The following is a 17,401-nucleotide window of genomic DNA, read 5'->3' as shown; positions in this document are numbered from 1 at the left end:
GAACAAAGCATTGTTGTAAAACATTGAAGAAAATTCTGCAGTTATGCTTTTGCATTTTCATTTTGTCTGGATAGATAGCCACATTTATTAAAATCACACATCTTACAAGAAAAATTAGAAAATGTCTTACACTGCAGTTTTTCTTAATTAAAAACTCAATCTGACAAGAAAAAAAATTCAAAATACACGTTATTCCCATTGAAAATTATAATATGTATCAGCCATTGTCATTAATCAGCCCTTTTAGTAGAATTGCAATGATACTACTTGGGTTATAAAGGAAATATCCCTGTCTGTGTTTGGGGTATTTTAAGGAAAAATTGCAATTATTTAAGCTTTTCTCAATGAAAAACACAACTGCACTTTTTTTTTCTTTAGGCAGATGGGGAAAGTAAGACATCTTCAGTTATTCAAAGATGTCCATATGGAAAATGAAAAAATAATGATGAAATTTTTCATCCAAAAAAGACAAAGTAGCAGAAAATCAATAATATGCTGGCTAGAGCCCTTAGCTGAGATGTAAGAAATTCAGTTGCAAGCACGACCTTATACCAGGCAAGTGCAGGCACTGGTTAAAGCAGGCAGCCTGAGCTCAGTGTGTGATTTAAATCCAGCCACAGGAACTCCTCATCCTAATCTCACTTTATCTTCCCTGGAGAGAAATGGTTAATTTTAGGGCTTAATTCATCTGACCTATTTGTGATGCCTGCTTCACAACAAGATGAATTGTAGCCTTGAGTAGATCATGTCAAGTGTGAAGGGAGCGTGGAGTGATTAGCTCAGGAATAGACGTCTGCCTTCAATCCGTTCCTGCAGCCGCTCCCGTCGGAGCCTGCGCTAACAAAAGGACAGAGCTGCAGGAGCTGGAGCTGGAGCCTCAGCACCCCTCACCTGCTGTGCCAGATGCTCCAGGTGAGCTCAGGGATCTCAGCTACATTCCCACATATCTAACACTGTATTTCCACAAACCATCTGGGGACCAATAAAACAACATTTTTCAAAGGAGGGAGCTTTATGAGCAAACTGTGCAGCTCAGAGTTCATTTCTACTCTAGTGCAACTATCTGCTTCACTGAAAGGATCATAAAGCACTTGGACTCGGAGGAGGGAGCACACATGCATTCAGCAGCCTTGCCAAAAGTAGAATAAACATTTCTTGATTTGGGGAGATGAAATTTCAAATGTCCTTCTCTGAGTGACCACATTATGGAAAGAATATCAGTTTTGTTTGTCAGTGTTATTTCCTGTTCTCGAGTTGCTTAATACACTCTCATTTTTGCAACACAGCTCACAGGGAAAAGAATTCTTGGTGTAGTGCTTCTCCTCTTTCTTTGCATCAGAAATCTGCTCTTTTGAGAAAGCTAAAACACCAACAAACATGCAGGGGCTGAAAGTGCCTAGCTAAACATTTCAGCAGGTTGAGACAAAAAAGGGTTTTTGTCTGTAAGGAAGGTTTGCATGTTTCCTGTCTCAAGCCAGCTGAACACACTGCTGTGCAAATGGGGTTTTTACTAAAGCTTTTACTTTTTTTTTGCATTGAAAACCAGATTTTCAGCCTTTCCAGCACATTTTAGGGGTAAAGAGCTTCTTTCTTCTCTGAACAGGTTAGGTAACTTTTGTTAGCCACATTTTTTTCTCAAGTAATTATACTTTAGGGGCCCTGTGTTACATCTTTTTCTGCCTGGAATTGCTTTTAGAGCAACTGGAAGCCCTGCTGAATGGGGTTGCTTGGTCTTTTCCCTTCTCTGTTCTTTCCTCAAATGCTTGCACTTCACTTAAATGCTGCCTATTTGTCTGTTACCATAGAAAACCTTATATACTGTCATGTGTTGGACTTTTAGCCTAACACTGAGTTTATTTTTCTGTGTGGAAAGTGCTAGTAGAAAAATACTGTAGTTGTTTAACCTGTATGAAATAGCTGAAAGATTGTTTGTGATAAGTATCATAGAGTATTCCAACCAGGTAGGACAAAGAAGGGGATGACAAATGGAAATGCAAATGAAACTGCCTTTTTTCTTTTTTCTTTTTTTTTTTTTTTTTTTTTTGTCATCCTCTTGTGGTATTATATAGATCCCCAGCCAGATGGCTACTGGCTATAAGCTGTGCGTGGATTCACAGGATTTTAACTCCTCTGTTGGTTTCCCATCTGTCATAAACTCAGAAGCTGCAATCCAGAGACTGACATGAATGTCAGTGTCTTCTTTAGCACACCAAAACCATTGTGGCTCGCAGGCTGCAATAAGAGCATGAATGAAGACAGGACAGTCTCTGGTTTAACAAACATGCTGCTAGACTGGACAGTAAAATTTCTTGCAGTTGGCTTAGAGTAGTGCTTTAAATTAGTTTGACCACTGTGGTGGCAGCAGTCTCCAACAAACAATATCTGAAAAGTCTCCTCAAAAGTTTTTTTTTCTGCTGTTGGAACTCAGCAAACAATGTAAACCTGCAGCTGATTTCAGTAGGAAATCTCTCATGTCTAAAAATAAATAACAGACTATTTGCAACAGAAAAAAGGTGATAAAAGTCAGAATCTCTCAGCACTGGGAGAACAGATGTGAAGCATTTAAAAACAATACCTTTTTTGTCTTTTCTTCAGTTTAAAATGGCCAGTTCAGTATCCTGTAGGTTTTCCTTCAGCATGTCATCACTTGGATGAACACATTCTATTTCTATTAATGAAGGTGAAAACAGTGAAAAACTTCTTGGATTTCATGGTCTAGTGTAGAATAAGGCATTGGTCACTTTTTGGTCACCCACTGGGGCCTCAGTCTGACTGAAACAAAGAAAACTTGCTCCTCAATGTAAAAGAAGCTCTCATAATCTTGCTTTATGTCTTGTCATACTCAAAAGAGCAAAATGAAAAATTAAATTAAATCTCTAGGATGCAGGCATGGACAAGTGAGAAATAGGGGCTGAGCACATTCCAGAAACCATTTTAGAAGGAATTTTAGCATGTAAGTGTATCAAAGAGAAGGAGCCATATAAGCCTGTAAGGAAATCACTGCTATTAGGAAGTCCTCCCAGATTTAGACTTGGTGTTCTTCATTAATGGATTTGACTTACACGAGAAGAAAAGCTACACCCCTGTGAGAAAATAACCACTTTCCTAAGGAGTAGCTGTCTGAAATCAATCTGGTAATCCAGCTTCAAAAACCCTGTCAGGAGCAAATTACCCTCTCTGTTTCCACTTTGCATTCAGTCCTGTAGGACAGGGAGCAGCTTAAGAGGATGATGAAGTGTTAGACTGTGTTTCAGGTGGTTTCTAGTGCTTGGTGAAGTAGCCCCAAGTTAAATGCCTCATTCAACATTAGGCATCACAACTGGAGTCATTCCAGGCAGGTGCTTCAACAGCACAGTGGACTCCAGGTCTTCTGCCTGAGTTGAAAGAACCTCACATGATTAATTAAGATATTGATTGGAAAGATTGCCAGAACTCCAGTATTTTTTTTCTTGCAGAATGCTGTATTGTAAATCCAAATTCCAAGTTGTTCCAAGTTCCAAACAAATAGGTTTGGCCTTTGTGATAATGCCATAATGTTATGATGTTCTTGCAGTTCATTTTCTTTGCATTACGCAGAAAAGATTTTTGTAGAAATCACAACAGGAGGCTGTATTTCATGAATGACATTTTCTGAAATTTAGGACAAGCTGACTGTAGGATTAGTTAATTTTTCTGTGCTTTTACTTCTCTTGGTAGCCACAGAGATGGCACACTATTCAGTTTACGTCCTGCACATCTAGGAATTCCCCCCACCCTGTAGGGCTAAGTCTCAGTGACAGAGCTCACTATCATTCATCTGCATTCAGGTTATAGGAGTAAAATAAAACTCCAGCCAAATGTTGTGGCAGTAGTGAAAACTGAAATAATCTGAAAAATGAAGTCCTAGTTTTGCTGATAAAATTATTAATCCCATGTTTCGGTGTCCAAAGGAAATGGCTGAGAATAGAACAGTATGGTCCTGTTGCCTTTAATAAACCTCAGCCCTAGATAATGATAGAGCAGGAAGAGCTCTCGAGAGTTCAGGATGTAATGTCCTCCCCAAAGGGCCTTTGTGACCTGCTCTATGTCATTGACATCACCATCACCAGTGCTTGAAGAAATAGGTTTCAGATGCACCCACCAGAGGAGACACACAACATCATTCTGGAAGTGGGAAGTGCTGAAGTCCCAGAGCAGCACAGGGCTCTTTGTAGCTCCTCCAGCACATGCCATGGCCAGGCACATGAATATAATAGCACTGGTCAAAGTATTAATTTTACCAAAGAAGTGGTACAGAACAGATATAACATGCAAGAATCAGGCTGATTTGAAATGGATTTTCAGGAAAAAAATGTGTAATTCTGTTCACTCACAACTGGTCCTCGAGAAGCCTCGGGAATTCTCTGCATTAAAAAATAATGGCTTCAGGTAAGAGAAGATGAGAAACAGGAGTTGGAAGCATCTGAAAGTTATAGGTGATAGAAAATATATAGAAAAGAGATCATACTAGAACTCCCACCAAGGTCTTTGAAATGGCTCAACAAATTTGAGAGTGCAGTCCCAGATTACAATGTTGGGAAAAACTCTGTGCCACAGAAACCCATTTCCCAACCTCTGCCACCCAATGAGCCACACCAAGAGCTGGTTGTAAAGTTAAGTGGTATATTACTCCCTCCGGCTTTTAAAGAGCATATAGGAAGAACATACTGACCTGAAATGGTAGGATGAGGTTTTCCTGATATCAGCTATTACCAGGTTTGCTGAGAAACTGATGTTATCTGAAGTAATGGCACATCCATCATCTGCTCTGATCTTTGGAAGATCTTTGTTTGAGTAATGTTTTAACTTTTAAGGTTTCTTTCTATAAAGTTTATGGTTTTGAAAATTATTTTCTTCATTTTTTCCATTTGTTAACTTTTGCAGCAAAGATAAAAAGAAAAGGATCATGATTATACTCAGCTGTTTTCCACTTGAGGATTTGTTTAGTTATGAATGCAGTTGTTTTTCACTGTACATTGGTTTTCATGAAAACTGCTGTTCTCACGTCTGTAAATTGTCCTCTAGGCAAGCTTTGTCCTTGTCCAGACATGAACGTTTTGGGGGGAGAGCTGAGGGCAGTCTGAAGTAAGAAAGTGCAAACTTAATAAATTACCTGCTTTTGAGGTATAAAAAATATAGGAATAGACCTTAGAGATGGATAGGGATTAGGCTTCACTAGGAAGTGATGATGGAGTTGGTTTGGGGCAGGATGAGAGGAAAGCTGTGTAGGAATGCTTGTAATTAGTGAGTTTGGGTACTGCCTACGAAGAGAGAACATATGCTCCTAATATACTTCAGATTGTACTTTTAATCCAGATGTCTGTGCCCAACCTAGGAAATACATTCTCTAAAAAACATAGAAGAGAAAGCTAAGGAAGATGAGCACTAGGGCAAAGGCTTCCATTTCCACAATGCATTGTTCTTTCTCTTGATGAAATGTTCCACAGCTGGGAGAGCCTTGACTGAAGCTTTCAGGTCCATTATTTCTGAAATTCACCTTGAATTTCAGAAGCAGAATCTAAAGCTCAGATTTTACAATTTGATCTTCTCCCTGCCTGAAAGTTTCTTTTGATTAATGTTGTAGAAGCATGTAAGCTTTGGCAGTGTTTTTCTTAGGCTCATCTTACCTGCATTACAGATCAATGTGTTTTAACGCTCTAAGTTCTGAGTGTATTTCTGAAAGTTTCCAAGGGTAAGCCCAGGCATATTGGCCTTGAAGGAGCTTTAGTTTGGAAACCTTAGTTGGTTCAGAATTGTGCTTGTTTTCTTTGTATAGTACCAGCTTTCCTGGAGATGACTGTTGACAAGAGAAAGTCTCCTCTGAGCTAATGTTGCTCGTGGCCTGATTGCTGGAGAAAAGTGGTCATGCCTGCATAACACGCTCACTTTTAAAATAATTCAGTATCTGAGCAGTTTTAGAAGTTCTGTAGCTGTGCTTTTATTTATAGAGAGGGAGAGGCCAAAAAGAGCTTTGAAAGAAACAAGTTCAGGCAGACTTTGTTTTTGTTAAGGAGCAACAAAAATTGATTCAGCTGCCTTTTGTCAATAAAAATGCAGCCTGGTAGAGGAATTGTTGTTACAAACATCTAAGGTTTAGGTCCTGTTGCTACCACCAGAATCACAATTTGTACTTTAAAAATAGTGTCAGTTGTGTGTAGTTCAGAGAAAGAGAAAAAAAAGCCCAGCAAATTGGAATCTCACATTAAATTGGAAAAAAGTCAACATCAGCTCTGTGTTATGCAGCTTACATAATCTGCGATGAATTTATCTTTATCATGATTTATACTTTTCCATACATTCATTATTCTTTGACCTGAAAAATGTATCTCTCTTTCTCATTGTTTAGTATGAAACTGATCCTATGCAGAATTACATTCCCTGCTAATATACCATGAAAAATCATTTATTTATTTATGTCATCATAGCTTATTTATTATACCTTACTTACCGACAGAGAAATTTACTGCATCAGTTCAGTTGAGGCTTACAAAACAACCAAGCTCCTTAGCTTTCAGAGCAGAAAGGAAGATGATGATCAAAAGCTTGCTTTCAGAGAAGGAGCTACTCTTCTCATTTATATTTCTTAGCATTTTCTAAGATGTCTTCCACCTATCATTTTTTATTAGGGGGAGTTGCAGAATCAAAGTGGCATCTATTTATCATCCAGACTGAAATTCCAGCCCTCACCATCAGCCTTCTTTGGCCATGATTTTTCCCGTTTTACGACCAAGTGAGCATTGGAGCCTGTCAGGATGCATAGCTGCATTAATCATCTCTGCTCACTACAGCCAAGTGAGAGGACAGGAAGCATCTATTTACTAAGGGCTTGTCTACATGGGGAAATAGCCCAGACTGCTCATTAGGAGTTAACTCCTTCCATGGATTCTGCTTGAGCGTCTTTCAGTGGTTTAGCTTCAGGCTGCTTTGGAAAATACGGGATTTGGTAGTGGGTGGAGTTAAACCACAGAAAGCCCATGTTAATGTGCAGTGTGGGTTCAGAACATGATCCTATCTCCACGTGTCATTTAATCTTCTGTAACTGACTCTCTTCATGCTCTTAGTCTGTGGCAAATGGAAGGTAAAACATGTTAGTTGAAGCCCCTCTCCTCAAGGCAGGTGTGTGTGGCTTGCTTGTGTCCATGTGCCTGTGCATTTGTACAGGGGAGCCCAGAGTGCTGCTGACAGCTGCTTGGGTGCAAGCATTATTTTTGATAACTCCCCAAACAAACAAACAAATCTGATTAGACCTCATAATAAATGATTTTTGTTGTAGAGGACAAAAAATGTGTAGGATGATCCTTTTACACCTTGTATGAGCCATGTATTATTTAGTGATGTTGAAATTACTTGTGTTTGACCATCTTTTGTACAGAAGCTTTTTTGCCCCAAGATGAGTAGTCTTCAGAGATGAACAGCTTAAAGTCTATTTAATATTAGTCTAGTACATCATCATCCTGAAAATAAGAGGTTTTGTTACTATGGAAGCTGAAGTTTATCTTCATGAGAAACTTGCGTCATTTTGCAAGAACTGTGTTTTTAAAACAACTTACACTAGTGCAAGCTTCATTGTGGAAAGCATTTAGCATAACTTAATTTCATTAACCAAGCCAAAATAAAATTGCTTTTTTTAGAAGTTCAGAAGTTTGATAAATGCATTAACAGTGTATGCATTTTCAGTGGTCGTAAAACAGGAGTAGAATAGAAAAGAAAATAATATTTTGTTGTAAGAGTCCTACAGTAATCATTCAGTCCAACTGCCTAACCACTTCAGGACTCACCAAAAATTAAAGAATATTATTAAGGGAAAATGCCAAATGCCTCTTAAACACTTGGATGCTTGGGTCTTGAGGCACCTCTCTAGAAAGCCTGTTCCAGTGTTTGACCACCCTGCAGGTAAAGAAGTGCCTCCTAATGTCCAGTCTAAACCTCCCCAGAACTGCTTTGAAACATTATTTTCTCAGCAAACCAGAAACTTTTGTGGTTCTTGATGTTCCTATGTAACTGTTAATTTTCTTACTGGCTATAAAAACTAACTCTCTATGCACTGAATACCAATTAAAAGTTGAAATATTAAGGAAAATACTGCTTGTTTTACAAGATCAATGTAGAACCTTCTCTTAACACAGATCCAAAGCAAAAAATATATTATGAGCTTCAGCTTACCTAGGCACAAAACCAAAAGTAAAACATGATGACCATCACCAAAAAAGTAATTTGTAAGAAGCTGGTGTAGCTACATTGCTGGTTCCAGCTTTGACTTTTTGCTTTCAGCTCTTTCAACTACATTACTTTCTTTGGCAGCTATGCTTTTCTTTTTTCCAAACTTGCATTACTAGATAAAGTTTTATTCAGTGATTTCTGCCAGACAGGAACAAAGGATAGTTTCTTTCAAATATTAGGTTGGCATTTGCTGTTGTCTCTGAAATTCCAGACTGGGATTGGCTGGAGAGGCAGCAGAATGCATTTTAGTCCTGTACATATATTTGTACTTGATAGCCTACCAGACCCCTTGGACAGCCTTTGTTTGGAGTCTATGGCTATTATTCAGTCTTTCTCAGCATCTTGTGTTGATGCTTCATATCAGATTTTGTTATAGTCTGTTTGCACTTACACTTTTAGAAATTGTCTTTTGGGATGGCACCTCAACATTTGTGTCAAGTTCTCTCTAACAGAGTTAATTAAACAGGAAAGTCCAAGTTTGGCTTCAAAAGAAAAATAAAGACTTCTACCATTTGTATACTGATGATTCAAAATGTCTGAGCTTAACATTCAGCTGCTGTGTGCCTTAGCCCCAGTGAAGGACACTTACTTAATCATTATGAATGGAATACAATACCAATGAAATAAATGCAGTATCAGGGATTAAAATAGACCTTGCACATATGTATAGTAAAAGTATTCTTGGGACCTTTAATTCTGTAATGTCCTTGGCTCAGATTTCTACGGTGGCTCACTGCCATCTTGAAATGGCACAAGGTAAAAGCAAAAGCTTTCATGTATTCTGTGTACAGGAGTTGGGGAAAAAATTAAATTAATTGTAGGGAGAATGAAGCAAAACATTACAGTTTTATATTCATGCAGTCCTGTTTGTGTCTGTACTGCACTTCAGGGGGCTATGCAAAACCTTACTCAAAAAGTTGCATGACATCAAGGTTAGAAATCTTGCAGTTGGGAAATGCAAAAGGTGGAACTGCACAGATCAGCAGGGATATTGTACTTGCGCATGGGAAATATTTAGGATAATTATGCTAATAAACTTTCCTCTTTTGAATAGACTGTGTAGACCTTAAGCTAACAGTGAAATAAAAAGATTTTCATTAGGAACGACATGCATTCAACATGCAAAAATCTGTGTTTTAATAACTTCCAAAATGATAGCATTACAGCCTGAACTGCTCTCCTAATTAAAAAAAAACAAAAACAAAAACCAACCAAGAAACAAAACCAAAAAACCCCAAAGAATCCAGTAACTTTTATTAATTTATACTCTAATTTACTGAGTTTAGTTTCATTAACAAAGAAATTTTGCCTATTTCTGTCACACGCCTTTGTTACATCTTTCAGTTTCACTAACATCACTCAACACATCCCTGATTTTTTCATTGTGAGGATGTGGCAATCAGACAGCAATTGAAAGTTTACTCCACAACCCTGGAAAGTCAGCAGAAAGGCATTTGTTGATTTTAGTGGATTGAGATTAAGTCCAAAATAAATATCTAATATACCAAACCACTTGCTTAATCCTCAACATTTGAAAATTACTTTGTATGCAAAATCTTTATTTCTGATAACCCTCAGTCTTACAAAATAGAGTGTCCTGCTACCAGGTGCCCAGCAAATCTTTGGTTGTGCCTATAATCTTGCACACTCATGAAGATAAATAAATGGTAAGCAAAATAGGGATTTTCACCTACCAAAAGCTTTGTCCTCACCCTAGCTGCTTCTCCCCATATTTTTGGATCACCAGCTATGGAAGACAGACATGAAACTAAACAATCTCTTGGTTTTGCCCTGTGCACGACCTATGTTGCTGCTCAGTCAAGACATTTTCACCTGTACCTTTCCTATGTAAAAATAGAATAATTGCCACTTTTAATCACAATTGCTGTAGGAGGGGAAGACTAAGAGTTCACACTCCCACTACAGCGGTGATGAAGGATATGATTTAACAGCAGTTTAAATTGTAAACTAAATTTTAAGCTTGCAGAAGTTCACAGTGTAATGGAGATTTGTATGAAGTCCAGGGACCTAAACTCTGCATCAATTTGCAAATCTGTATTTTAATGGTAGACTCCTATTTAGTACAAGAATAAAGCTAGACATTTGGAACTCTTTGTACTGCTCATATATACAGTTTTATACCTACTATAAAGAGTTACACTTTAAGAAACACTAGACCCCATATTATAAAGTACTCATAAATATGAAATTGAGCCTGTGTTTAAGTTCCCAAACCACTCAAACTCAGCATGAAAGCCACAAAAACTAGCACTGAGCCTAGCTTCTTCCTGCTTTTGAGCCTAAAATCTTTCACTGTGCATTGTGGAAGAAACCACAGCAATAGCCCCTCACAGGGCTATGAGGCCAAAAGGCAGCAAACCAGTAGCTGAGCAGTGGCAAGGATCGACTCCTTAAACCTTCTTTCCATTGCAATTAAGTGCACACGAAGTCCCAGAAGTGGTGGCTGATAGCAGGGATGGAGTTTAACCTGTTTGACTTTGCACTAGAAGGGCTGAGCACCACAGGTAGCCTCACACAGAGTGAAGTACAAACACAAGGTTTAACAAGCTAATACTTGTCAGCTCTTAATTAGCAGCTCCCACCAGAGCAGCAGCACCCAGCTGCAACGCCGTCTGCTTCAGTGCAAGGTCCACATTCCTGGTGAAGTTTTCAGAAGCATCCTACTTTGCTTGGACAGTGGTGTTTAACAGCTACCACGTGGCAGGATTTGACTACCTTTGAGTTTTTTCTGTGTGCAGGGAGAGTTTCTAGGTAAACCACGGGCAGGATTTGACTACCTTTGAGTTTTTTTCTGTGTGCAGGGAGAGTTTCTAGCTAAACTGAGTACTTGATAGTATCTGCTAAATTGGATGCAAGCAGCAGGTCAGGAGGTTCCTTGGGCTGAATTCCTTGACGTGCTGCAAGGTGATTTTTGTTTATTTTGACTTGCAGTTCAGATTTCCATATCCAGCACTGCTGCAGCAGACAGCTGCACAGCGTTTGGTTCAGCCAAGTGTGTGCTGATGACTGGTGGCCTTGTTGTTGTGACAGTGTCTGCCTTGCCACTGCGGTGCCACCGCTGCCACGCGCAGTGAGGCTGCGCTGGGGACCTGGGGAAGATAAGCCCTGCTGTGTGTGTTATCTCCTGTGTTCACGAGATAAAGCACAGGTTGTTGATCCTGCCTGTGAGAAGTGTGGGTAGCATTTGGCTCTTGAGGAAAGCTGCACACAGTAAAGTGGTATACTTTTCAAAATGTGTTTAGGACATTAAAGAGGGATTCAAAATACAAAATACAGTGAAACCATAAGCAGAGTGCATGAGGAAAAGTTAGAGAGTTGAAAATTGAGAACATAAATAGTTTGCTTTGGGCCCTGTGTGAGTGAGAGTGTGATGGAAATGTGTGAGCTGGTGCATCAGCCACACAAAACTTTCTCTGTTAGGAGGATATTTCTTATATTCTGCAGGTCTCATGGATGCCTACAAAACCTAAGACAGATCCTGCTGACATAAATTCCTAGATTTTCAGTCATCTGTGTTTGTCAACCTTTCTCTCAGAAGCTGTATCCTACCATAAACTTGCTAACAAAGCATGACAGAAGTGGCATGAAGCAAACAATTCTGTATGGACAGCTAAATGAGCATAGTGCCCAGCAAATCAGACAAAGGAATTGAATAAACATTCAAGCTTTCAGATTTTCTTTCCAGGATTTTTAAATGAATGCTATAACAAAAGAGGAGAATGAGTAGCATTTTCAAGCATTTATCTGTAAATGTACAATCCATTATTGTGGTTTTAAAGAATCTCTGGACTTCAAACTTCTTTAAAAGACTGCATGGGTGAATCAGCCTCTTTTGATACTTAACCTCTCTGAGCCATAGATTTTTGCACATACTCACACGCACTGCATGTTTATGCTTGCTCTATCCTCTGTGTGTGTGTGTGAACCCACACATGAGCAAATAATCAGGAGTGATAAATACAGATTTAACACTCTAACCTGTCTCCTGTTAAAATGTAAACTACTATTTGCATGAATCGGCTGCTCCTGTGGAGATGCTGGGAGGATTTTCTGTTGCTTGGAAGTAGCACACAAAGGCATTGTATGAATTATTAACAGTTGGATACAAGTTTCCTTTAAAATATTGTAATAATATAAAAAACTGCTTATATTTTTGCAGGAGTGCAGGGAGTAGACTGTTGTGGTTAGTTTTACTGTAGAGGTAGAGTGACTGCAGTGAACAGCAAGAAATATGCCACAATCTTAAACTTTTTCTGTAATGTAAAAAGACTATATTTTTTCCTACACCATGGAATTAAAAGATTAAAATAAAACTAAAGTAGTCTGGGCTTTTGGAAAAAAAAACCCTATTTTTGTATTTTTGGCACTATGGTGTGTAAGAGCTGCTATTTCAGTAGTAGAGTGTCACTCCTGAGTTTAACGAAAGTGCCCTTAAATAGTAAACCAAAGTTACGAATGTGAAAGATATTCTTTGAAGGCAGAACACCTGCTAAAATTATTGTATCTTGAATTTTAAAAAAGGAAATACAACAGATGTGATTGCTGTGTCCCATGTATGTCCCTATGCTGTTATTTCCAGACAAACAGAGGGGAAGAGCCATGGCTGTGCCCGTGTGTGCAGCAGTGGGAGCAGGGGCCAGCCAGCAGGGAGCCATCAGGGGGTACCCATATGGGTTGTGTTTTGGGGGGTAATGTGTGTTTTGGGGCCAAGTGATGTGACATCCCTGCAGGATGCAGGGATGGGAGGTGCATGCCTGTCCTGAGGGCAGTCAGGGCATGGCCTGGGAGTGCTTCAGGCCAACACAGCACCATAAGGATGGGGCAAGGGGCTGGTTGGAGATTTGTTCTGAAAGCCCATTCCAAAGGGAGCAGTGATTGCCACTCTGCAGCTACAGGGCTTCAGGAGCTCGTGGCTACAGTGCCCTTCACTCTCCCTCTCCCTGCTTCCAGCATGGGCTTCTTCTCCCACTCTGGAGAAGTGGGAATTCCTAATTCCCAAAGGCCAGCCTTCCCTCTGGCTGCACAGCAATGCCATGGCACCAGGCAGAGGTGGCAGGTGGCTTCCCCAGGACCCTGCCCTGTGCTGTGCCCTTGGGCACAGGCGTCACGGGGCTGTGAGAGAAAACCCCGCTGTCCCCTGCGCCGGGTGTGACGCTGGCACGGCAGCCATATGCTGGGCTGCCAGAAATAGGGACTATTTTTAAAGGAGTTGGGATTGCTAAATAAACTGAGAACTGCTCTGTTGTTTCACGCTGCTATAGGGGTCAAGAAGGACAAATGCTTGCTCCTCGCATGGGGATGTGATGCTGTGCAAGAGACCCCATGTCCAGCTTGCTGGCTGCCTTATCATAGTCTGACAGCTTTTGTACAGAGGGTTTGTGGAGAGCTGGCATGAGAAGAATGATCTTTCAGTCATGTCTGTGTTAGGAAAGAAGTTTTGTGCTAAAACAATCTGTAAAGATTGTCGCGTTTTGTGTTAAGATCTAAATTATTTTGTGCTTTACTCGATTTCTCTTAAAAATTAAATTCTATAAATAGTTATATGTTTCTCTAGCAAATTAGCAGGGTTTTTTTTTTTTAACTTGCAATGGCCTAATGTTCTGTGAAATGAATGCAGAGGAGCTTACAGGGATGAAGTATCTTTTCCTGCTGTTCCCAATAGAGACTTTCTTTCTCTGAATCGTTGTCAGGCGATGCTATCTACTGCTGTCACTCTTAGCTGTGTGTCTGTCACATTCCCTCTTATCCTTCCTTCAAAACTGTATTCGTGGCCTTTTTTTGCTGGGAGATCCCTCTAGTTGCCCTTCCTTTAAACCCCAGAGGGAGGAGATTTCTAAAGCTGAAATGTGGGATCGATGTGTGACCACACCACATCTTCTCATGTGCTGCTCTGCTCTGCCCTTCCCTGATATCTCCTGCAGCCAGGAATGCCTCATGGACCTGGCCGTGTACATACCTCTTCACATCATCTTTTTTTTTTCCTTTTTTATTTCTTTAAATGGGCTACATAGCATAAAGTATAATGCTTTTAAATAATTTCTTATCCTTAATAATGGAATGTTGCCATTCATGTCATTGCATCTGTAAAGTTAGTGAGTGCTGCCGAGCTTATATCAGATCTAAAACTTGAGAGCCCTCTTTGATAAGTACCTGTAGGTCCCATAGACTTGAAAATTACATTGCTGCAACTGATGGAATACTCAAATCTATTTCATTTTTCTGTATTTGAGAGCAGGGACACTTTTAGTACTTAAATTCCCATCTTTAACATTGCACAGATGGTGAAATGTTTTTGCATTTTTTATATTATTTTGGGTTACTGAAGTTAATATTCTGCTAGCTACAAATATCTGTGTGCATACCACAGGGTTCATTCCGAGGACAGAGTTCTAAAATAAATTATAGACCTTGGTAGCACTCATAAATCAGTCATTTTTTCATTGAGAAAGTGGTGGCAATGGAAGAAAGTTATTTAGTGATCAAAATGCATCGTTAAGCTTTTAAAAAGGGATTCTGTGCCTGTAGTGGAGCTGTAGGCGATTTATGGCTTATCTGTACTCATTGCCTCCAGCTTTTGGAAAATTTGTAAACAAAGCCAGATGCTCATTATGTTCCTGTTCAGGGTTGGTTAGATGGGCAAATGCCATCAGAAGCACTTTGGCCCTGTTGGGTTTTAGCATGTTAGAGAAAATGGAACTGCTCCAAAATATTTTTTTAAAGACTTATCATCCATGAAAATATAGTTCTGGTTTCTCCTCACAGAATAGACTTTTTTGAAATAGCTGTAAATGATAAGAACATGAAGGTAATACTCCAGGGACTGTCTTTGATGTTAAACTGTGGGTCCAGCTTTTTCTCTGTGTCAGAATTTGTGCTTATGCTGTGTATGTAGTCAAGTACCACTCACCCTTTTTAAGGGCTTCAGGCACTGCAGGAGGCTGTGGCAGCTTCAGACTGGGGTAGTTTTGCATTTGTACCAAATATAGGGAGCTGAGATATGAACTAAATTTGGTATTGATTTAATATATTTTACTCCTTGCCCTTTGTCTTCTGTTTTGATTATGTGATGGGAAAGGCATTCTTGTAAACTATTTTTTTTCGCTTTGTACTGCTCATTAAGCACTTGAAAACATGTTATTATATACAAATTGAATACCTATGCAACAATGCATTTTTCCTCGTAATCATATTTCATGTAATTTATTTTATAATTCTTGGTTAACTTTTGGCGATTTTTTTTTTTTTATTTATTTCTTGGCTGCAGCTGACCAGGTGAACAGGTCATGGCACGCCTAACGAAGAGACGACAGGCAGACACAAAGGCTATCCAGCACCTTTGGGCAGCAATAGAAATTATCCGGAACCAGAAGCAAATTGCTAACATTGACCGTATTACAAAGTAAGTGAGCTGCTCCCAAAAAAGTCTTGGTGAGGGGGATGGTTGATGCTATTAAAAGCCCTTGGGGACAGAGATAGTAAACATAGTGAGAGACTGTGAAACAGTTACATGCAGTTCTATGTTACTGATTAATTAATTATATATAAAAAATCAAATTATCAAACTGAGCACCTGAAGATCCAGAGGTGAGGTTTAATTCATTGAATTGAGATCTTACCCTGTATTTGTTTTGCATAAGCATCTTTAGGAAATATGTAACATTTCTAGTACTTTAATTGAATTTAGCATTTTGGAGTTGATAGCTTATTCAAAATGCAAGAAACAGATATAACAGTTAAGGAGAAAAGGGCAATAAAATCTGTAAATAGTCTATTTCTTTAAGAAAATGTGAGAGATTGGTGTAGGACTTTTCCAGAAGGCAAAGAGAAATCTGAACTGTTAGGTTGCTCAAATAAATAAGAAGCCATATTTGCTGAGATGTGCATAAGATGCTATTAAAGAAGACATGAGATGATTATTGATTAATACTGTCAAAATAGTCATGAAGGTGCATTAGGTGCTGGATACACAAAGAAATATGTATTCTTTGTTCTGTGGAGCTTGCACTGTGTAGAAAGGTGTACAATATTACTTGTAGCCACTGTAATAAAACAGAGGGCTTTGTCCCTCTCTGTGCTTTGTCTGCACTTCCAGGCTGACATGTACGTCACATTTGTCAAAGTAATCAATATGAATAATTTAAAAGAACTAAAGTAACCAGTTGGCAACTCTTCAGTTGCCAGAACCAACGTGAACTGATAATGAAGGCAGAGACCACTAACAAGGAGAGTTATAAACAATGCAGGTGACTAAAGAAATTCAAATTATTAAAACATGGCCCATGACAAGGGTCCACTGACAGAGTTTTGGAAGTTCTGGGGTGGAAGTAACAAGCAAAACTGGCTTCATAAGTGGAAGAAGTGTAGCAGTTCAGGTTCTCCAAACATAATGAGCTGTGAAGCACAGAAAGAAAGATGATGTCCCAAGTGAATTAATGTGTACCTGGCTTCTACAAGAAGAAAAATGGACCATCAAACTCAAAAGCACCTTTCCAGAGATAGGGAATTCCAAGAGGGATTGGAAGGAGATTGAATTTTAGGGAATTTCACTTTTGAGGTCATAGTGGAATTCTAGAATGCATTAAAGCATATATGTTTTTTCATGATGTCTCCAAGGAGACGAGTGGGTAAACTAATGCTGTATACTTTCCATTTTAACATTTCAAATTACTTGCTCTAGGCTACATATTAGCTGAGTTTGTTAGCTGTTTTTGCTCTTTTTAGATGTAATAAAGGGAGACAGGCATGTCTAGCTGGGAATTCATCCCACTCTTATGAGAGATGCCTAGTTTAAGATAGTGGGAAAAACATTTAGCTGGGTAAAGTTAGGTCAGACAAATCATTACAAACAAGGTTGAGAAAATAAATAATCAGCTGCTAGAAAAAGAAGTACTGCTCTTGGAAACTGATGGGTAGTTTGATTTTTTTAAAAAGTCTAGGTCCAGATTGTATGACTCATTTCAAATCAGAAGAAAAATAAGTGACTAAACAGAAATGCAAGAAGCCTTAGTACTTAGAGAAAGATGAACAAGGTGTTAGCAGTGAAGAGTAATTTAAAAAGTGCTTGGGCATTGTAAATTCTCCCCATGCACATCAAGTGACAAGAGTGATGAACACTGATCTAGTTTCTATTATGTGACACTCC

General features: G+C 39.1%; 1 protein-coding gene across 5 annotated transcripts in view; it reads left to right on the top strand.

The window, feature by feature from the left end:
* Window positions 1-17,401, top strand: part of ZMYND11 (zinc finger MYND-type containing 11) — a 105,486-nt gene that overhangs the window by 28,632 nt on the left and 59,453 nt on the right. For all 5 annotated transcript variants that reach the window (XM_039713841.1, XM_039713818.1, XM_039713850.1 and 2 more), the window contains exon 2: window positions 15,524-15,658. In XM_039713841.1, the coding sequence (XP_039569775.1) occupies window positions 15,543-15,658 (116 nt within the window). In that variant the 5' untranslated portion in view covers window positions 15,524-15,542. The remainder of the gene's footprint in view (window positions 1-15,523; window positions 15,659-17,401) is intronic.

The sequence above is a fragment of the Passer montanus genome, unplaced genomic scaffold (genome assembly GCF_014805655.1).
Source record: "Passer montanus isolate IOZ18808 unplaced genomic scaffold, ASM1480565v1 scaffold10, whole genome shotgun sequence".
In the NCBI taxonomy this organism is placed as follows: domain Eukaryota; kingdom Metazoa; phylum Chordata; class Aves; order Passeriformes; family Passeridae; genus Passer; species Passer montanus.
Note: the sequence above shows the minus strand (reverse complement) of the source record. Positions and strands in the feature narration are given on the sequence as shown.